The sequence below is a fragment of the Anguilla rostrata genome, chromosome 12 (assembly GCF_018555375.3).
Source record: "Anguilla rostrata isolate EN2019 chromosome 12, ASM1855537v3, whole genome shotgun sequence".
In the NCBI taxonomy this organism is placed as follows: Eukaryota; Metazoa; Chordata; class Actinopteri; order Anguilliformes; family Anguillidae; genus Anguilla; species Anguilla rostrata.
Window position 1 is genome coordinate 14690643 of NC_057944.1, and position 22364 is coordinate 14713006.

Below are 22364 nucleotides of genomic sequence, written 5' to 3' on the forward strand. Positions count from 1 at the left end.
AGTGTTACTAAACTCCCAGAGAGGGTTTTGCTGAAGATCATACACGTTATGTGGATTAATGCCAGTGTCAAATTGATAAGGATGGAGGAAGCTGTTTAAAGGGCCAAAGTAACGTCATCTTGGTGCAGACCACCTGTCATGTTGTATCACCATACGGATTGTACGTCTGTAACAAATACACGATCTTTGAGGAAATTCGTGGCGCTGGAGATGAGTTTCAACAACTATTTCCGGGTAAACACGGTGACCTTGGATGGTTTTTCTACACCATGGCGGCGCTTGTCAGGTTAAGTTCTGTCTGTCACAGAGGTGTTAAACGTGAGTTATCTTTAACATTGTCTTTAGTACAGTGTAGTTGGGTTGTCAACTGGAATCAGCACACTTGAAAATGGATATACTATTTAGCGTAAATTAACCATAGAAGCTTGCTAGTTACGGTGGGATTTCATTGAGGAATTTAGCCTAGCAGGCTAAATAGTTGCTAGCTTGCTAAGGCGACGACGTTTCAAGTTCAAACTGACGCGTTTTGTGGCGAACTGTCGGAAAATACTCGTGACAGATTGTTAGCTGGTTATGAGCTGCTAGATACTGTAAAATTAAAGTATTGTAATGCAAGTTGGCTAGCTGAATATTCCGTCAGACTAGCAAAAATGGCAAAGAAGCTAATTTAATGCAGCTAACGTTAATGTAGCTGATATTGCATCGCTCACTACTCCCGGCACTGCGCCATCACCTCGCCCAGTGACTCACTTTTTATCAATCTTAGTTACCAGCCAGCAAGCTAGCGATTAACTAGACTTTAAATTCGACAGAGATTCAGTATTTTAGTCTACCCGTAATTCCAGGTAGGCACGTTAAGTAGATAGCCATTTTAATCGAGCCCATTCTTGTTAGTTAACGTTAGTCTAATTATAACTAAGTTGTGCAGACAACACCCACGGTAAAGCTATGCTTCTATACAGTCTTATTCATGACGCCTGCTTTTCAGTGATGCTAGTACTAAGGTTACTTGAAAACCGTTACGTTCCTTCAAAGCAGCAGGTGATATCGATTTTGAAGGTTTGACGGACTGCTGCTGCTGTTTTTTTATATTACAGGAATTCTTGAGCTACTTTAAATAAATTAATTGACTAGCTAACATCTGTGCAACCATTGCTATTTTTAGGTTATTTGTAAATGAGTTGCTAATGTTATTTGGTTCACTTTACCAAAAAAAAAAAACTAACCAGCCTTTCTGCTAACAAATGTTATTTTTAATAGTTTTATTTGATTGAAATTGCGTATGCTTAACGACCTTTCACGTAAGTTAGATCTGTAGCACTGATATCTTTCGGTTGTGAAATGGTCGCGTTTTGAAATCGGAGGAAACTGACACTTTGTTCGGAGCCGTAAAAGTCACTGTCCGTGTTTCTTCCCCCCTCCCCAGCTCTGTTTCTCAGAAATTCTCTCCTTGTCCGACCTCTGGTGGCTCATAACCAGAGCAGTGATCGCCCCTCCCTGTTGGCAGCGCAAATACATGTGTCTCCTCCTCAATACGGTTAGTCTTGCCTGAGTACTGTCTTACACCACTGTGCGGAGCCATCTTGTATATACTCTGTAATCATCACATATACAGACGATTTTGACTACCGTTTGGCACTTTTCCAGTCATAAGATGATGCACTGGTACAAGCACATGCATTTGTTTAGTTGTAATATAAGAATGTAATAAACTCCAGGCGGTGCCATAGTGTGCTATTTGCAATATAAGTGCCACACAGCTCTGAATTGTTTGTTGGAACCTGTTCTATGCATTTGTGCCATTGACTTTGTTTTGAATATTCTTCATAAGGGTGTGTTCTAGCTGCAAATGTTTTTTCCCCTTTTGCTGCTCTTTGCATTGTGCACCATGTGCACACATTTTATATACATATATATATATATATATATATATGCATTTGCTCCTGTTTGGTTGCCATGCCCAGGGTGGTGTGTTGGAACCGTAGGTCTAACCAGAAGCAGTAAGTGGCATTAAGAAATCGGTGTCACCTGTGTAACGTTTGAAGAACTCTTGTCGTACTATACAGCAGTTTTAGTAAGAAGTCTCTGGAAATATACATTTCTGAGTTGGGAAAGGGGTTTTTAAAGCTTTTGCTGTCTTCAACACAGCCCAGACACTTGATGCTTTTGCAAAGATCTACATTAGGGATTCTCAAATTTGACCCTTGAAGCTAGCAGCTAGTATTACCGCTGGTTTTATTTTAGTCCTCATACTTAATCGATTGGCTGTAGATCCCACTCACCTGGTGTCCCAGGTTTAAGTCAGTCACTGAATAGATGAAAGGAATGAAAGCCACCAGTGCTGCTGGCTTCAATGGTCAGGTTTCAGTGTCCCTGATATGTATTTCTTCTAATGCAGTTTAGAAATAGTCTGTTTACCACTAGGGGGTGCTGTTTGGTCTATTCAGTGATGGATGGGGAAGCTGCATGCTGCCTGACTCCTCTGCTCCTTTAACCCTTGCTGTCTCTGGCACACAGCAGCAAGTGGGTCCAAGGCAGCATCTCTGCACTGGACAGGGGAGCGTGTTGTGAGCATACTCCTGCTGGGCTTGGGGCCGGTCGCCTACCTGTACCCTGGCCCCGTTGTGGACTACTCTCTGGCAGCTGCGCTCACTCTGCATGGCCACTGGTAAGAGAACTCCGCAGCACTCCTTTATGAACTGGCCTTCATTGCTTAGGAGATGCCCTCATCTGGCAGCAAAGCAACTTGCACAGCTTACGTATTCAAATACTCCCCTTTTGCAGTGCAGCAGATTTACAGTTTCAGGTTAGGAAGTGAGAGAGTGCCTTTCTCAGAAGTACCGAGGGAGTCTCGCACCTGGGATTTGAACTTGCACTGTCTGTTACATGTCCAGGTCCGTTAGCACTATAGTGTTGTCCTTAAAGTGCATTGCCCTCACGCTCCACATTCTCCATTAAGTCTTCACTACCTATAAATTACAAGTCTACACAGGCAGATGCTCTCATAGTGAAGTTGAAAAACTGCTATTAGAATCCATCCAAGATTGTTCATATCCCTTGCTGATGAAATTGATCCCAGGGTTTGTGGAGGTCAGGATGTTTGTGCTTATCTTGGCACCCTCACTGTGCATAGGGATTTACCTGTGTTTATAGAACCTTCGCTGTACATAGGGCGTTACCTGTGATTATAACCCCTAAATTGTGCGTATGGCTTTACCCGTGTTTATAGCACCTAAACTGCACGTATGGCTTTACCTTTATTTATTGCACCTTGACTATGCATTGGGGTTTACCTGTTTTTACGGTAGCTTCACTGTGGATAGGGGGTTACTTATGTTTATAACACCTTCTTGCGTAAGATTTGACTTGAGTCCTTGTTTGAATTATAAAAGACGCTGTCAAAAAATTATAAGGGATTCTCATTCCTCTGAGCTTTACAATGGAACGTTGAGACTCTTCAGAACTGCTGACCTAACTGACACCTCTATTTTAAGTAGTGATTTGCAGTACTGTGCAAAAGTGAGCAACACCCCTTTCTTTTATTTACTTTCCAGTGAGGACAGCCAATAAGTACAGGTTATGTATTTTTGAGTGTCAGAAAATAATGCAACAAATGTATATTTAACAGAAAATTGAACAAAAACCTCCACAACTGTACAATCTCAATATCTTTCAGGATTTGGTGTGTCCACCCTTTGCCTTTATTGCAGCTTCCATTCTTTTAGTGAGACTTGCTTTGAGTTTTTTGAAGAAATGTGCCAGGATGCTTTTCCATGCTTCTTGTTAAAACCTCCAAAGTTCAGCCTTGGACGTTGGTTACATTTTCTGCTTCTCTCGATTCAAGTAATCCCAAACAGCTTCAATGGTCAGTGAACACTAGCAGACTGGTCTTCTCAGCAGTGTGCTCGGGGTCATTATCTTGCTGTAGAATGAATTTGCTCCCAATCAGGCATTGTCCAGGGGGTATTTCATGATATGCAAGATTTGTTTGTATTCCTCAGCATTCGTGATGCCTTCAATCGAAACCAAATCACCTACTCTACATGTTGTTATACAACCCCAAACTTGCACTGATCCTCCACCATGCTAGCCTGATGATTGTAGACATGGTTCCGGGAGTCTTTTATTGCTTTGGCAGCGTACATACGGCTTTCTCTTACTTCAGAAAATCTCAAATTTAGACTCATCGGTCCACAAAACCTTCCTCCACACCTCAGGTGTCCAATTTCAGTGTACTACTGCAAATTTTCTTTTTATTTACTTTTCTTAGTAGTTTATTTACTTTTCAATGTGACCCATAGCATTGACGTATGTTCTCACAGTGGAAGGATTGACATAAGCACCTGTGGATTTGTTCAGATATGAAGCGTAAGATAAGAAGAGTTGAGTCCCCCCCCCCGCCCTTTACTGTATCTCATGTTGTGATGGTGATAGTTTTGGTGGTCTACCAGTTCTTGCATGGTTGCTAGGAGTCTCTCTTCCCTTCCTTATTTTAATTAGACTTTCACCTTCCTTATCGAGTTGAATTATCTTATCTAATTCATACATATCTCCTTTAGCCATTTTAGTTGCACATGACAAAGAAATCTACAAGGCATCTGAGGTGTGTACTTAGTCCCTTTTGAAGATTGCACTGAATGGCTGATTTGACTGGAAATTGAATAAACTAAAGGGTGGTCTCTGACTTTTTCTCAGTACAGTATGCCTGGTTACAATTTTCACAAAGTTCCAATTTTGATTAGCTTTATTTAAAACAAAATGCATGTGTGTCATTGGTTACCCCTTAATCTTTCTCAGTGTAATGATAGTTGACCACTAAGTGAATGTTTCTGTGGTCAGTGTAATCCATATCATGTCCGGAGTTAATTCTCTAAGTGGGCATTACTCTAAGGTAGTGGACCCCAACCTCAGTCCTGGCGACCCCATGTGTATGCTGGTTTTCTTCAAACCAGTTGTAATCCCAGTATTTTTACAAGCTGTTCATTTTTCTTAATTTAGTCTAGAGGGTTATTTACCCTCTTAAGCCACATTATTTCAGAAATAGCCATGCATGCCTTGAAGAATAAAAGTCCCATATTCATATTGTGCTTATTATGCTATATTGCAAACTTGAATAAATTGCATAAAAAGAGAAGTTTTTCAGCAGGTCAGCTTAAAGACTGACATGAATCAATATGCTCCTAATTAGTTTGTTGAACATGTTTTTAAGTTCTTTCATAATTTTTTGTTAAAATTATTAACACAGTGCCGGCTTGGCTGTTTATTATTTATTTTGTCTTCAAATTCCTCGTTATCTACCAAATGTCTAGTTCTAGTGGCCATAGGTCCACACTTTTTTGTAAGCACATATTTAAGAAAAATTAACATCTTGCTAAAATTCTGGGATTGCAGCCGTGCTTGGAACGAAAACCAGCATACACAGGAGGTCCCCAGGACCGAGGCTGGGAACCACTGCACTAAGGATTTCCTTTATCTTTCAGTAGAATCTGGCCTATACATCCATTTCATGTGGTCCATTCCATTTTGTGTTTTCTATGTCTAGAAAAATGTAATAATCGATGAGCGCTTTTCCTGTAGTGCAATCGGCACAGCAAATCAGTTTTCACTGGTATATCTTTTAGGATCTTTGTTCCCTGTGAATGATAATATAAATGCTTAGTTGTGCTGTTTTTTTCTGTTTTTTTTTTTTTTAAAGATAGGTTATCGCCACAGAACTGAAAGAAATCGTTCACTTTCTGGACTTTTCACTTTTTTGTCATAAAATTTCTCCTTTTATGTGTTTTTGATTGGCCCAGGCTGTTTTTGTGTGTGGGGGGGGGCTGGATTATCTGCGGACTAATCGCGACTTGCGGGGGTCTGTTGACAGGGGCATTGGCCAGGTGCTAACGGACTATGTTCATGGAGATCTGAAGATAAAGGTGGCGAACACCGGCCTCCTCTGCCTGTCAGCAGTCACCTTCGCCGGCCTCTGCTACTTCAACTACAACGACGTGGGCATCTGCAAGGCCGTGGCCATGCTGTGGAGCTTGTAAACGATGGACTGGCAGGGCCGCAAAGCAGGCTGGGACGAGGACACGCGCCATCCCGTTCCAGCTGATTGTAAACATTCAAGGGATTATGTGTAAATTCTATAAATATATGCGTTTCGTTGGGGGGAGGGAAAAAAACGGTGATCTGCAATTATTTTTCATTGTGATTCATGTTGATCCAGCATTTCTGATTTCTTTTCCCTTAAAATTTTGTTTTTAATTTTAAGTTATGAAGGTTCACAGCAGGAGTTCCAGGTCCTTTTCTGGCATACCGCTGTTGTCTTCCAGCTCATCTGTGATGTATGATTGGGATGAGAGGAAGACCCCCATATCTGTACTGTAACACACTAACTCTAAACTTTACATATGAAGAAGTAATCATTCAGCTCTTCTGTGTGCATAAAAATGGTTTAATGCCAATATTCAATACAGGCTTCACCCTCCCAGCAAAGAAACCTTACTAAAGCTGGTGTCATGTGGAATTTAATAACCAATTTAATAACCAACCGAATGCTTGCAGTTAAAAAAAATATGGGATAACATATTCAGCTTTTCCCTGAAATTGGAGTATTCAGAGGCCTCTGCATCTGTTCCCACTGGGTTTTTGCCCCCTTAATTTATTTTTAAGAGGCTTTCTGCATGTTTAGTTTTCTATTGCAAGTGGTTTGTATAAGCTGTACATAATTTAAACCACTGGTGTATGTGTCAGGTAGTTGCCAGAGGCTGATGTGCCACAAAGATACCAGAGATCCCATGTAGTTTGTGTTGTTTTGACTGACTGGAGGGGACGGGAGATGGGCAGAGGGGGCAGTATTTGACTATTGCACTGTTATCCTTTTTGTGCTCGTTGTCTTACTGCTAAATAAATATACACTGTATTTTGCATAAAGATGAGCTATGGTGTGTCAGTGACCTATGGCAATACACGCATATGCATATAAGCTGCTCTTCACAGTTTTTTCTTATAGCCAGGAACTTAAGCCAGCATTAGCGAGAGGTATGTGTAATGTATTTTATTGTAACATCAATTCAGCGCCTTTGTGTTCTCCCTGGTCAGTGTGGCGAATAAATAATGGAAAGTGGAAAGCAGTCTTGGCAAACATTTGGGTCTTGGAGCTTTTTTAACCCCCATATTCAGGGCCTAGGGCCGATCACAGCTCCACAGAACCGTGGCATGGAGGTTTCAGCAGTGGATAGCCTTATTGCACATTCCTAGGTCAAGGTTACGCACAAATCTGAGCATTTTTTTACCAAATCATTTCTGAAAGACCGCAGTCCCCCCCCTTTGGTTCTTCACTGTGAAAACCTGCTCATGAAAAAATGTGTATGAAAAATATCTTTAGACTTGTCCTACTGTATGTCAGTTTGTGATAAGTTCCACCGTCCATGTTCGAGGTCGTGTGGGTAATGCTTTTTGTGTGCTGTTCTTTTGGATCAGTTTAGAAATGAGCCATGTAATTGGGGAGAAATGGAAAAGAAACGTTTTCCCTTTCACATTTTTCCTAATTTCAGTGCTGTATTCTAAAATTAAACCGACAGACATTGAGACCGTTGCACCAGTCAATGTATTTAATTTATTTTATCAAATTTGTACATGCAGCTTGACTATACATGTAGTGGAGCCCTCTTCAGAATAAAGTTGGTCTTACTCATGGACTGGTTGATTTGGGATTTTAATAGCTTGCTGCATGATGCCTCTGGATATAGTGATTACACCTAACTGCCAAACTGTCTTTTGACAGAGACCAGAGAAGAAACCATAACGATCCAAAACAGCTGAACAGGGGTTTCCAAATTTAACCCCCCCACCTCAAAAAAGTGATTACTTGTTGACACCTTTATCTGACTCCTACTCCAGGCTGCAGTGCAGCACACATTTAAAATCAGCAGATAGAAACATGTCAGAAATGGGGATGTTGGGCTGAGAAAAAATCCACTTGTAACAAAGGGGCAATCCAGTCTGGAAAACACTTGATGCTAGATCCAGTTATAAGGGTCTTTATTTCTGCAGAAAAAGTATGCCTGCTGACAGTCAACACTTAAAAAAGCATTATTGACAGTAACCCTTTATACCCTCTAAGAGACACATTACAGGCATTTTAGCAGACGCTGTTATCCAGAGCAACTTGCATCCATTTATACAGCTGGATATATACTGAAACAATGCAGGTTAAATACCATGCTCAAGGGTACAACAATAGTGGCCTACCCAGGAATCGAACCTAGGACCTTTTGGTTACAAGCCCAGTTCCTTACCCACTGTGCAAGTTAGTACCATGGACAACCACCTTATTAGTTAGAGAAGTAGAACTTAAATAAATAAAACTAAGTATAAATAATTTTTAAATTTTTTTGATTGCCTAGCTGTTTTCACTTGCAAAACAATGATGAAAAAGTTATGTGATGCATGTTATCAGACAGGTGATTTGCAGTGTCCTTTTTGTTATTTCATTACATTAAACAGGCAGTTATCCAGAGTTCGATCTATCTATCCAGATAGATTAGCTCAGATTAGACAAGTTTTCTAGATATCTGCATATCTAGCCGCAGCTCACCCTGATATAACAGACCTCAACAGTGCTGATGTTTGTGGCGCTCAAAGCGGCAACTATTAACGTCTGAAAAACTGGTCAGCAATGTCTCTTAACAAATATGACACGGTTACTCATGAACATCTACAGACCTTGTGCATGGTTTCATCAAAAACTGCTTTCTACTTAAGTATGCTAGTTGTGCATATCCACGCAAAGTTTAAACCAAAGAACGCCAGTATTCTGGGGAGCATTGTCAATATTGCTTTAAAATATTGTTGCAGCATAAGCAGTATCTAGAAATCTCATCAAATCTCTGGGAAATTGGATAGCTCACTAGATAAGTGGAAATATTTATTTTTTATTTTTTGAAGAACTGCCCCTTTAACCAGACTCTTGGTAATATGGACTTGGTCTTTGCCACCATCTTTTCCATTTTTGGTGAGCAAAGGAGGCTTTCTACTTCTCCTGACCAGCAAGCAGAATGGGATTTTTTTTTGTCCTTGATGCTTTCATTGTACTTTCAGTGGTTTAATTCAGAGAAACCCTGCCAACACCACAGGCTAGGATGCACATATAAAGGAGTGTGGTAGCACTGCAGTGTCCACAGGTTTTTATGGTTTCCTTTCAATCAGCAGCCAGTTTAGGCCTTGGGAACCAGATGTGTTTCCTTTGCCATTAAATGACTTAAATGAATGGCTTAAAGGGGAATTGCACTTTATAACACTTCTGCCTCTCATGACTGATATTGTCCTTCTAATGAATGTGTCGCCCTTCATTTTTCGATTAGTTATTTCATTATGTTAATATTTTACACCGTGTTGTTGTTTTCCTTTACAAATGCAGGAAGTAGACCCAGGCAGTTTAGTGTCGAACTCGAGGATGCATATCATTGCGCGACTTCTGATGTGGGGGTACCTGCAGACAATAACATTAGGTTGGTCGTAGAAATAGTGTTGTATGACTACTAGCTAGCGAAACCGAAAATGTCTGAGGACGAAGGAGGTTTTGTTTTTGATCATGGGATTGTTGTGCCCTATCGATTCAAGCCAGAATACACAGAAGAAGAGCTGGCTAATTTGCAGGATGATCATGCGAGAGCGAGTCAGGAGCGGGCCGAGATTGAGGAACCACAGGCTATTCCCAGGACAAACGGCAACTGGTGGTAGACATCCTATGTACCACAGACAGACGCGATAGCGTTAGCCAACCCGCATAGTACCTACCTCGAGCGGTTTGACCAACGATGGGAAAACGGTAGGTACAGCTCCTGGCTTCAGGCGGTTGGCTTGGTAGTCAGTGCCTTCAAAGTGGTCGCTGCATACCTTTAGTCCTCGTTTGTGAACTTCTTCGGCTGTTATGTCGGGGTGTCTGATTACATCCAGCCATGTCTGGCATAAAGTTGCATCGCATGGAAAACAATGAAAATGTGCTTTCAAGTCAAGTTTAACAGGGGCATTATAACAACCGGATACAATGCACCTCATTATTACACCGATATCGCATCAAACAAAAGCTAGCAGACGTTAGTTTGTTCGCCTTCAATGCTAAGTTAACAAAATGTTTTGCTTCACTTCTTTCCGATTTTGCCGCGAAAAGAAATCGAAGAAGAAAAAACCGGAAACCGTACTACTATGTGCGCTAAAAGAAATAGGTCTTTGTTTCTAACGTTACACATTTAAAATTAAATAATTAATCGAAAAATGAAGGGTGACACATTCCTTAGAAGGACATTCCTTAGAAGGGTCATGAGAAGCAGAAGTTCTGTAAAGTGCAATTCCCCTTTAAGTCCTGAAATTCACAAAAAGGAAATGAAAACATTACAGACAGCCTGACCCCAAACAGACCTTCATCGCTGTTTTTCCATCCAACATATCCACTGTGCAAGATTGCAAGTAACTGAGAATAGCTGCAACTACTGGGGAATATTAAAAGAGGAGGACACATTGGTTACAAAAAAGAGTGAGGAAATCATATCCAGTGCTTTTGCAATTCTGGCTCACAAAGATTGTTCAAGAAAAATCAAACAGAACCAACAAGCTTATTTATGAGAGAACTTTCTCTTGGATATTGCATTGTTTGACCTTATACAGTCATCACAAAGTGGTTTAAAACAAAAAATATAATTCAGCTACGGCATCAATTTATTAACAGACACTATTAAGCCGGGCACCCACCGCACGCGTATCGGCCGCGAGCGCACTACGCGCGTATTACGCGCGTAACTGAAGCGTAGTTGAAGTACTGTTATTACAACGGCAGCGGGCGACGTCGTCTCCACCAGATGCGAACGCGTCGCGTACCGGCTGCGAAGCTCGCGCGACATAAGCGAACTGAAGCGTAGTTTTTCGCTTCAGTTCTATTTTTTCGGCTTGTCGCGCGTCACGATGGCCTGTTTATACACAGAAATATGCTCTAAAATGCTAGGTATACATGCTCTGATTTATATTTCATCCTTATATTACTGGGGGTGTGTCCCTAGTTACCTCCCAGATATTTTATAAGCACCAAAAAAAAAATACAAGCCTTTTCGTTTTGTAAAAATAAATAAATAAATAACTGGAACCTGGGGAAAAGGCAAACTTAGTTTCGCTGTCTTATTTTGCGGAGGGGGTGGGGTAAATTTGAAAATACACCACAGAAAGACGTAGCCTATCGCACTTGTACTTCAAAGCTTCCGGTGTTCATGGCGTTGTGGTGTTCATATCTCTTCAAGATTAAACTGTTACTGTCTTTTTCATGATTAGCTGATTTTACTAAATATGATCCTATAAATGTTTTGACGTGAATGACAAGACAACACGGGAATTCCCAATGGTTGATTACGGATTATTTATTATTATTATGATCATTACATATTCTTCATGAAATTGGCACGCTTGTTAACCAAGCAAATAAATTAATACAGTTTGAGATTGATTGTTATGCAGGCTACGTTGCGATTTAAGTTTATGGTAATTCTTGAAAGCGTTTACTTTCTCACGTATTTACGAGTTAACGAAATATTACCAAATTAACAAACTGAAAAAGGTCTCTCACCAAAGTATTCACTTAACCCATAATCAACAGTCGTGAACAAACGTGAAATACACGATGTAAAAGCCCACTGCAGACTGCGAGAGCTACTAGGAATATATAGCTTTTACGCAAGCCTTTGCGCGACACAAACGGAACCAGTGGAGACACCCTACGCGTCGCGCCGTGCTGCTTCGCCCTGCTGTTTTTACGCGACGCATACGCGACGCGTGCGGTGGGTGCCCGGCGTTACCTAGAAGCCTTCAATTTGTGGGTTCACCAAATGGAAATTAACATGGAATGACAGAGGATTTTCTCAAAATAGTTACAGCTGATTAATTCCTATAAATTTTAAAGCCCTTTCCTTATGGCTTGAGGAGGTGTAACCCCTCTACCACATCTTCCCCAGCCTTTCTCAGCACCAGCTTTACAAGATCATCTCCTTCTTCAGAAGTCAGGAACCATTTAGGCCACAAGGAGGACTTAAATCTGTAGCAGTTCCTCTGTTCTTTCACACTCTGTAGGAAGAATATGGCCTCATGATTGGACTCCTCTATGTAACCAGGAAGAGGTAGGTCCTGAGAAAAAGAAAAGGGAAAATAAAAAAATGCTTTTTAAAAAAAAATAGGCTGGGAGATCTATTTCTTTGAATTGGTTCATATTTATCCCCTCACTCTCCACACTTACTATCCCTACCCCTCCATCTTGAGAATAACTACAATATTACTGCCCACCAAAACCATAAAGATAGTGAAGCAATCTTGCAATTATCTGTATCATTTTAACATTGATAGCCTATCGGCTCACCTATACCCCATCTTACATGCAGAACTCCTTACCTGTAGTTTGGCGTAAACACACTTTTCATTTCCATCGTCATAGCAGCAGATGATCCTGTTTTCTCCTCCATCACACACTGATAATATGACAGGTAGTCCAGCGGACATGTCAGAGTTCTGGTAACAACAGATTTCGAACAGGCACTCTTCTGAAAACCAAAAAGGGAAGGAATATAATAAGATTTTTCAAAAGAAATTCAAAATTCAGATCTAATGCATAAAGGTATTTGTAAAAGGAACAGCACCATACTTCTCTTTCAGCCCTCACCTCTATAGTCCCTCTGCTGTTCAAATTTCAGAATGCATGAGTGAGTGCCATACCAATAAGGACCAGACACAGGGCACACTAGCACAGTAGACATCTATCTTTCATAAAATATCACACTTATGATTTCCTTTCTGTGTCGCATTTGCATGTTCTCCCCATGTCTGCGTGGGTTTCCTCCAGATACTCCGGTTTCCTCCCACAGTCTGAAGACATGCAGGTTAGGTTAATTGTAGTGTCTGAAGAGTGTGTGAGTGAATGCAGTGTGTGACCTGCGATGGACTGGCGACCCGTCCAGGGTGTATTCCTGTCTCTTGCCCAATGCATACTGGTATAGACTCCAGCACCCACCGTGACCCTGACCAGGAATGAGCAGGTTAGATAATGGATGGACGGATAGATGGGATTTCCATCACCTGAGGTGTTCTTACCCTTTCTGCTCTCTCTCTTGTTCCTCTCTTCAAATCTCAAGCACCCTGCATCTACCACAAGGAACTGCTTATTCTTGTTCTGGATTACTCTAGTGAGACATTTATCGGCCTTAAAACCATCATACTTGAGGCCTACAGATAGAAAAAAAGTTCTAGTGAAATTATTTGGCACAAAATTCTCATTAAATAAAAAAAAATACAATCTTTAGTTTGTCCAGCAAGTTCATACGCTTGGGTGACTGCCATGCCTAAGATAATATCAACCATTGCAGGAATAACAGGTATGCATGTCAAACATGCTAAGGCTATTGTTAAATAGGATTATTTGTTGTCTTGATAATTGTTAAATTGTTATGGTTCCCTAACAAGCCCTACAAACCCTTCACCCGGCCAGATCTCTTCACCCTGCAACCTTGTGGTGACTGGCTACTTCCTCCCTCTGTAGTTGCTACTCTCAGTCAAAACGTCTATCTCTACTGGCAAAATGTAGTAACATAGACCAGATTAATATCCAGAAAAGTTGTACAATTTGCTGTACACCAACGGTTCCATTATGCAGGTTACTCCGGCAGGTATGATACTTGCATTGTACATTACCTGTGTTCATAACTTCTCAGGTCACCCACCGTAAACAGACAACAGAGACAGACGAAACAGTGAGTTCAGTAAAAACATATTCAAATCTGACATGAAACAGCCGAAAGATATTAAGGTGACATTAAAGTGATGCTATGACTGTCTTTTCTGGATATCCCATAATTGTGTCAAGTGAAGAAAAAACCAATGATGTAATGTAATCATGTGATACATTTTCTGTTGGCTTACCTTCCAAAATGATTTCATCTTCATATATGGTGCCACACTTCACATGCTGCTCATCAACAGCCATGCTGGCCACCTTATCAGGTCCTAGCTTATCCTGATCAAGAAAGATACATCAGGAGCATGGCAACTAACTCCAAACAAATTCAAAGCAAGTTCAACCCCAGATGTTTTTCCTAGTCAAGCTGTCTATAAAAACGCTGAGGACAATGAGACATTTTTTTAAACTTGACATTACGTTCTGAGCTGGACCGCAGGCTAATGCAGAGCTAAACCTTTATCCATATATGGATTTCTGGATGAAAGGAGAATTTCTCTATGGAGACAATGAAAAGGATTTTCACACAACCATTCCCGTCACAGTCTGTACTGGAGTTTAAAGGCATACTATGCAGGATTGTTAACTTGAAAATATTATAAAATACTGAAAGAGATCAGTCTCAAAATTATTGACAAATACGTGTATCGTGATCCATAAAAAAAGACAGGAGTCACAAATGTATTTCACTATTCACAAACAAATATCTTTCAACGTGTGTCTTCTAAATTGCCGTAAACATGACTTCATTTACATAAAATTAATATGTCCTAAACGTTGTGGTGCCCTGAAATGAGGGGCTGTGTATCACAAAATGCTGTAATTTCAACATGGTGAAACCAAAGTGTATAAAAATACCCTTAAATAAAAGATGAAAATGTTGTGAATTGTGTGATTACAAACATAACATTGTGGAGTACAGAACCAAATCAAGGGGGAAAAAAGTATTTGTCCCAAAAATTATGGAGCGCACCAGTTCTCTCTCCCTATACATTACTACCAAGTTAATCATGACATAGCACTGGACCACGCAATGAACCACCATGTTAGTATTACTTACCCACACCTTTCACAACTCTCATATTGTCAGTGATTTTTCCAAGTCAATCACTTTAATACTAATATCGATCTGCTTAAATTCTACATGTAACAGTATTTTTCTGTAGTTTTCACACCTCGGGGTGCTCACTCGCTCACTTGACCCAGCATTGTTTGGATTCATTTTATTTATAACCAGCAGGCTTCCTTCCCTTCTCTTTAAAAAACTAGAAAGCAAAGTTTGAGGACAAACCATAACTTCGCCTGAAAAAGCTATGGAAACACTAGGCTACTAGTAGAAATATAATAAAAAGAGTGACTTGTTAGCTAAGTGGAAATACAGCTAGCTCTGTTATAAATATGAACTCACTCTTATAAATATCTTGAAATAAGCATTGTTAGCATGCAAGAATTATAACGAATAGAAAACTTACCAATATTAGTCTTGGTTGAAGTCACATTGATGTTGTTAGCGTTAGCCTACTCACCTTGCCACAGAGTTTGTCCGTTAGAAGCTTTGCAAGCAGCAGGGTTTCCAGGTCTTCGTGACATTAGCAGCCAAATGGCCAATCAAAACCAGCCCAAAACCACCCCAATGGCGAAGAAAACTAGCCCAATACCAAAACTCAAAATATGCCCCTTCCAAACCCTAGACTATACAATGGTTTTAAAGTCCAACAGCATTACAGTCATTGCCATATATCCTGTAGTATTTACAATGTAGCATCTTTACATTGTAACTACTATTTAGCGTTCTATTAAAAACACGCTCAGTTTTCTCTAATTCTTTCACCAGTTATCACACATTTTTTGCAATGCATGTGGAAAAAAATAACCCGTCTAACGTGGCTAAGTATAATCGATTTTTTGCGTTCTTTTTCTCAATTTTATGTGTAAATCCACGTTTGAATAAAACGTCACATGATCTTCATTGTCTCACAGGTAAATTCCGTGAGTGAGTGAGTGCGTGACCACAATTTGCCATGCATAGCGTACGGCGGAAGTTCCTGCGCGCCGTGGTAAAAATAACTAATTTTACTCTACCATCACAATGTTTTTGGAGGACACGATATTCAAAAAGGGACTGTGGATAAAAAGGGCAATTGGGGAAGCAGAATGTTCTGAAGTACAAATTACAACACTAACCACACTACCTCTAACCTTTCTCATACTTGCTGCTACTAAAGAACTTCAGCTAAAAAGGGAACTGAAATAAATGCCTGTCCCTGATTTTGCAATATGGGCTGCCTCCCTAAGACAGACCTCTATGCCATTGGATGATTAACAGTATATCTGGGGGGATGCCATGAGGAAGTGAAAACTGATTAAATGCAAAGCTTTTACATTTTAAACTTAACTTACTGACTCTGTATCATGTGGGAATGCCTGTGCTGACGCAGCTGCAAAACATGCTTCCCAACAGCCTCCTCCATGGGTGCAATTCATTAGTGTGCCAACTCCTCCGGTTATCCTTACTATTTCTGATTTAGCAGCCCCACTAGAGGCTACCCCAGCTCCTGAGAAATAGCTGTGGTTAAATTCACATTGCAAACTCTGCACAAACCGGACTTGGTGCCAGTGGTCTGACCAGCACTGTAGCGCCCCAATCTTTTTTGCCAGATGACATCCTGTACAAAAGAATGGTAGGCACCCAAATTTCCAACTACAGCTCAGCAGATATGTTCTGCCTGCATAAAGTGCATGAAATTTCATCCAGGCACAGGCAAAAGTATACCACACAGGTCTCACTTCCTCCTCCCTTTGCAAATATTCAAATGGACTTTTAGAAATGTTTCGATGTAAAGGGGAAAGATACGTACTTTTATTAGTCAACATGTGGTTAAATTGGATAGACGCATTTCCTACCAGACATGCTGATGCAACCACCATGGCTATTAGCCAGAGATTTTTGCCCAAGGTTTGGTATTTGTCAATATCTGGACAGTGACATGGATCCTCATTTTACTGGAAAGGTGATTAAAGAATTTGCAATCCTTTACAAACATTTCACACCCCATCCCAACCCCAATCTTCAGTAGTGGTAGAAAGACTAAATGGGGTACTGCAACTGGCAAAAATTGCTGTTGAAATAGAACAGAACTGTGCCGCCCTTAAGACCTCATAGCTATGAGGAACACACCTGCCAGAAAGACTGGCATCAGCAAACACGAAATTGTCATGGAAAGGTCGATGGTGCACCCAGCCTCCCCACCTTTAAAGAGACATGAAATTAACATGCATTTAACCAGTGACACAATGATCATGCTTTAAGGACTGTATGTTCGCAGGTAAAGGACCGTGGAACCGGTTAGCAGAAGCTGTCTCCAGTTCTTATACATCTCAATGATTCTGACATCTACAAATTTAGCCATGTCCTTAGAGGTGGCCCGCAAGCTACATAATGACAGTAGTTACTGGGTATGATGTAATCAAAGTGGCAGAAGCAGGTGATATGTTAAAATGTCATAGTTTCAACAGGACTGTATGGTTAATGGTAGGGAATGCTTTAAAGTCTGTGAATATGGCTCCAGTTATTTGACCAATGTTAAGAGCACAGCAGAAGTGGTCAGTGAAGAGCAAAGCAGCAAATAAAGTAGAGCGTTGCTTTCGTAATCCAATTGGAGGTTGTTTAGATGTTGACTTTCAAGTTAGCTTTTGAGTTGCATTGTTAGAATCTTTTCAAGTACCTTTGAAAGAACAGGCAAAATCTTAATAGATGCTAATTGGGCATCACTGGATTTAAAAACTGGAGATATTAGGGAACATTTCCAGTGTGGCGAAAATCTGACTTGTGAATGCACTTATGAAAGTTAATGAGGGTATGAAACAATGGAAGGAAGGCATGATGATGTACTTTTAAGAACACAGCTGTTGACAGATGTCCTTATTTTGAGTTCCTCAATCACTTAAGTGTTTTTGATACTGCCGATACAGGTACAGAAGTGCATAGAATAAACATAAGTGTATACAATTTGTTTCATCATTCATTTCATTGTTAGAGGTAGGTGGAGATGCAAATTAATTTGCAAGCTCATGAACAGAAGAGGTTAAACATTCATTGAGCACATTAGCAACCATGAGTGGATCAGAAATAATACTGTTTTTTAAATGACGTATTGACAAACTTTCTATTGTGTTTCCGGTGATTGAGTTGAGATTCTTTGGGTGTATAGCTGCACTGACTAAAGGTAGTACTTATTTTTTTAAATCTGAGAACATTCTTTTTTATGTGACTTGAATATTTAAGGTTACATCTTGTTTTGTTGTAAGTATTAAAGGTGCAGTGTGTTCGTTTGGACAAACGAGCAAGAGAGCGAGGTTTTGGAGAAAGGAAAAAAAAACCTTTCACCCCATTTCCCCAGCGCTCCCTCCAAACACTTTTACCAAGTTGTTCAGGACATGGCATCCTCCATGAACTTGCTTTATGCGCCAATGAACAGCTGTCATTATGCAAGCTACATAATGACACTGGGTATCCTCCTATATCCCAGAATCAGCTAAAAGCAGGGTTCATACACTTTTTTACCAATGATTTTCAATGACTTTTACATGACTTCTCCACAACCTTTAACTTAATTTCCATGACCAAAACAAATGACTTTATCTCAGCAGGACAATTTAAAATTAGTTATTGTAACACTAAGTAAAATTAGGTCTGCATCTAAAATATATGGTGCCTCTCTAAAACAAATAAACACCGGACAGACACACACTTATGCTGGCCCCACACCAGAGGACATTTGGGCCGATTTTGTGCCCGATTCGCTCTTCCCGATAATCGCGGCGGCGTTCCCAATCCGAGGTTAATCTGAACCGATTATCTGACCAAATGATCCTGTAGTGTGAGGGGTTTACAGACATAATCTTAATGTTACCGACTGGATCGGAGTCTCCCCGATCTCGAATCGTAAATATCAAACATGTTTGATATTTACGATTTGAAATTCTGTAGTGTGAAAGGAACAGCGATGGCATATTGAGCAGAAACCCGCAACAGCCAATGAGAGCGAGTTGACCGGGAAGCGTCACCACCCGAATTAATTTCGGCTTGCCGAAACCGAAGAAGTTCTCTGCGGACGATATTGTTTTTTTACTCGATGCGGTTAGGCAACTGCACGTAGCAACAAAAGTATCAATATTATTGTATTATGTATGTAATTATTGTAACGTTGTGGTCTCCATGGAGATGGGGAATCACCTTGCGGAAATAAAAAAAAGTCCCTGGAATCGCCACTCTGAAATTGTTTAGTATAAACGCCAAGTGTGTGGTCCTGCGTCTTGACTGAATCGTCTGGTGTGTGCGTTCTTACGATTAAAATATTAAAAACCTGTCGTTATGTCTGTGGTCTCCCACGTTTTTAAATCGGTTAAGATTTGAAAATCATCTAGTGTGCACCAGGCTTTAGATAGCCTACACTGTCTTATATTTTAATTCGAATAGTTTAACCTTTTTGTCAATGTCTCAAACAGGGCTGGAAATTGCGACCATTTTATGCTCCCGAAATTTAATCTGTGCGACCTCGAAATATAATTGGGAGCATTTTGTGCGAGTGCAAATAATTGTTCTGGTGCAACCTTTTTTTCTTTTTCCAGTCGAACCTCTCTTTTCCTGTACATTCGCTAGTTAGTACACTCAGTATGTGCCTTGTGAGCTGACGGTGACCCTTCTAACCAATCGTGAGCTTGACATTCTTACCTTTAATGCTGGTTTTAAATTGGTTAATATTAGCCTTCAATCACTCCCTTTCGCTGCACTCCACTGTCACGCGACATAGAGAGCTAAACCCGATTGAAACAGCTAATTTCTCCGATGCTGTTTTCTGGCGGTTGATTTAATTAGCGATATTAATGTGACGAGAAGCGCTTTGTCGTTTGAATGCATAAAACGCAATTCCTTGAAGAGTCGACACATTTTAGGCATGACAGTTTAACTGGACTTGTAAACCGTACTGTTATATTGTCGTTTTTTATCAATAAAAAATCTATTGCATATATGGTTGGTGCTCCTTACATTTTGGTGGGTGCTCCTAACTTTTTGAAGTTGGGAGCACCAGTGCTACCAAGTAAAAAAGTTAATTTCGAGTCCTGATATATTATTGAAGCTGCACTTCCATGGTATTATGTCGACACAGTAGGGCCTACGTTTACTAACTGCTACATTAGCAGAAGCGTGCCTGTTGGGCGTGCCTGTAAACAGACTGAGCCAGACCGAATTAACTTCTCACACCACCAAAATACCGCGAAGGTTACGTTCCAATTTACGTTTTATTACTATAGGGTCTACATACTATTTTTATGATTGGATTAATTAATAATTATATTTGATGCAACTTTAGCTATATGTCCATTACTTTTCCAAAAATATTATTTTCAATAACTTTTCCAGGGCCTAGAAATTGCATTTTAAATTTCAATGACTTTCCCAGGTTTTTCATGACCGTACGAACCCTGTAAAAGGCTTCCCCTGAGTTCCATTCCATTTAAACGTGAGTCTGATGCAGAGATCACAACACCCATTTAGAAGGAACCAAGGGTAACAGCCCATAGGCAGCAGCATCCCGGGGAGGGAGTTCCTCTAGGTTCCCTGATCAGGATCACTCACAGCCCTCGTGTTGGCAAAGGTGGCACGTACCACAGTATCAGCCATGTAAGATGCCCCCCAAGGTGAGAGCTAGTATAACCCAACAAGGGGAAGCGTGTTTCCCAAGGAAGGCCACTAACCACTGCCGTCCTGTGGGAATCAGTTTAGTTTAGTTTAGTTGTACAAAAAACAAACACGCATAGAAAACAAACACACAAACAACAGTATTAGAATACATAATACAAAATGACAGTGTAAAAGTTTAAAGTTTAAAAAATTCAAAATATATGTGCCGATGAGGTTAGGAACCCAAAAGGGCTTATGTGTGAACCTCACCCTGAAATAAACAAACAAGATAACAATAATAAATAAAAAAAAGTACATGCAGTAAGTTAGTAAAGGTTAAAAAATGTTATAAAAGTTCTCATAGTTATTCAGTAGTTTGTGTAGCTTAGGATCTTGGATTATGCAGAGCACGTCTGCTTCTGTTCCTGTGCATAGTGCTCCTAGGCCAAGCGTGTATCTCTTGAATAATTTCCAAAACTGTCCCTAAAACCCAATTGGCTCAAACATCCTCCTATCACCTGTCCAACAGTAATGAGAGGATGAAGATGAGGAGGCGGAGGAATCAGACATTGTGAACTACGATGAGATGCACAAGCATTATGAAGCCCTCTACGTTGATGATGTCCAGAATGAAGAGTATCAACAAATACATTGTACTGAATCTGGTTTGCTCCATCTGATAATATTGGGCCCATATGTCATTACAAAATTTTAAAAAAATATATCAAATTCAACCACATCTACTTAACGGATATTCATACCCAAAAACTTTCAATTTATGGGTTTAACAGATGAAAAGTGGCAATGATTTTCTCAAAATAGTTATACACAGCTCATAAATTCCTATAAATTCTAAAGCCCCTTCCTTATGGCTTGAGCAGCTGTAACCCCTCTATCACATCTTCCCCAGCCTCTCTCAGCACCAATTTTACAAGATCATCTCCTTCTTCTTCAAAACCCAGGAATAAATTAGGCCACAGGGAGGACTTAATTCTGTAGAAGTTGCTCTGTCCTTTCACACTCTGCAGGAAGAACACGGCATTGTGGCTGGACTCCTCTATGTAAGTGGGAAGAGGTTGTTCCTGAGGAAAGGAAAATGCAAAATAGGATACGAGATCTCTTCCTCTGATTTGGTTCATACACTACATGGCCAAAAGTATGTGGACACCCAAACATCACACCCATATGTGCTTGTTGAACATCTCATTCCAAAACTATGGGCATTAATATGGAGTTGGTCCTGCTTTTGCTCCTATAACAGCCTCTTCTGGGAAGGCTTTCCACTAGATTTTGGAACATGGTTGTGGGGATTTGCTTCACTCAGCCACAAGAGCATTAATGAGGTTGTGCCCTGACGTTGGGTGATGAGGCCTGACTCACAGTCAACATTCCAATTCATCCAGAAGGTGTTTGATGGGGCTGAGGTCAGGGCTCTGTGCAGGCCAAGTTTTTGCTGTGTGCATGCTGAAACAGGAAAGGGCCTTCCCCAAACTGTTGCCACAAAGTTTGAAACACACAATTCTCTAGAATGTCATTGTATGCTGTAGCATTAAGATTTCCCTTCACTGAAATCAAACCATGAAATATGAAAAACTGTCCCAAATCTGGAAATAATCTGAATCATTTTAACATTTATAGCCTACCAGCTTACCTGTATCTCATCTTACAAGCAAAACTGTTTACCTGTGGTTTGGCGTAAACACCCTTTCCCTTTGCATTGTCACAGCAGCAGATGATCCGGTTTTCTCCTTTGTCTAACACCATCAGTATGACAGGTACTCCAGTGGATATGCCAGAGTCAGAGTTCTGGTAACAACAGATGCTGAACTGGCACTCTTCTAAAAACCAAAAAAGGAATATAAAAAGATTCAAAATTCAGATCTAATGCATAAAGGTATTTGTAAAAGGAACTGCACCATACTTCTCTTC

General features: G+C 40.4%; 2 protein-coding genes and 2 long non-coding RNA genes across 10 annotated transcripts; 2 read left to right on the plus strand and 2 right to left on the minus strand.

Moving 5' to 3' along the window:
* The first annotated feature begins 173 nt into the window (after positions 1–173).
* LOC135236957 (succinate dehydrogenase [ubiquinone] cytochrome b small subunit B, mitochondrial-like) lies at positions 174–7685 on the plus strand. Of its 2 annotated transcripts, none has more exons than XM_064303607.1 (4): positions 174–318; positions 1427–1537; positions 2518–2668; positions 5867–7685. In XM_064303607.1, exons 1-4 carry the CDS (start codon positions 270–272, stop codon positions 6030–6032), a joined length of 477 nt encoding a protein of 158 aa, XP_064159677.1. In that variant the 5' UTR covers positions 174–269; the 3' UTR covers positions 6033–7685. The 2 variants fall into 2 exon arrangements, with proteins under 2 accessions (XP_064159677.1, XP_064159678.1); XM_064303608.1 differs by having other exon boundaries at positions 175–318; positions 2521–2668.
* On the plus strand, positions 2675–3643 carry LOC135236960 (uncharacterized). The gene is made up of 2 exons (XR_010324720.1): positions 2675–2806; positions 2846–3643. It is a non-coding gene; the product is annotated as an uncharacterized LOC135236960 (long non-coding RNA).
* A 326-nt stretch (positions 7686–8011) lies between the features above and the next one.
* LOC135236959 (uncharacterized) lies at positions 8012–10717 on the minus strand. Its single transcript, XR_010324719.1, has 2 exons — positions 9787–10717; positions 8012–9478 (listed from the first exon to the last, which is right to left on the minus strand). It is a non-coding gene; the product is annotated as an uncharacterized LOC135236959 (long non-coding RNA).
* Positions 10718–11830: 1113 nt separating this feature from the next.
* LOC135235523 (interleukin-18-like) lies at positions 11831–19603 on the minus strand. Of its 6 annotated transcripts, none has more exons than XM_064301061.1 (6): positions 15223–19581; positions 13936–14029; positions 13708–13719; positions 13111–13242; positions 12415–12563; positions 11831–12153 (listed from the first exon to the last, which is right to left on the minus strand). In XM_064301061.1, the coding sequence occupies exons 2-6, from the start codon at positions 13997–13999 to the stop codon at positions 11941–11943; spliced, it is 570 nt and encodes a 189-aa protein (XP_064157131.1). In that variant the 5' UTR covers positions 14000–14029; positions 15223–19581; the 3' UTR covers positions 11831–11940. The 6 variants fall into 6 exon arrangements, with proteins under 6 accessions (XP_064157131.1, XP_064157130.1, XP_064157133.1 ...); XM_064301060.1 differs by having other exon boundaries at positions 15277–19579; XM_064301063.1 differs by lacking the exon at positions 13708–13719 and having other exon boundaries at positions 15223–19580.
* Between the last annotated feature and the right edge of the window lie 2761 nt (positions 19604–22364).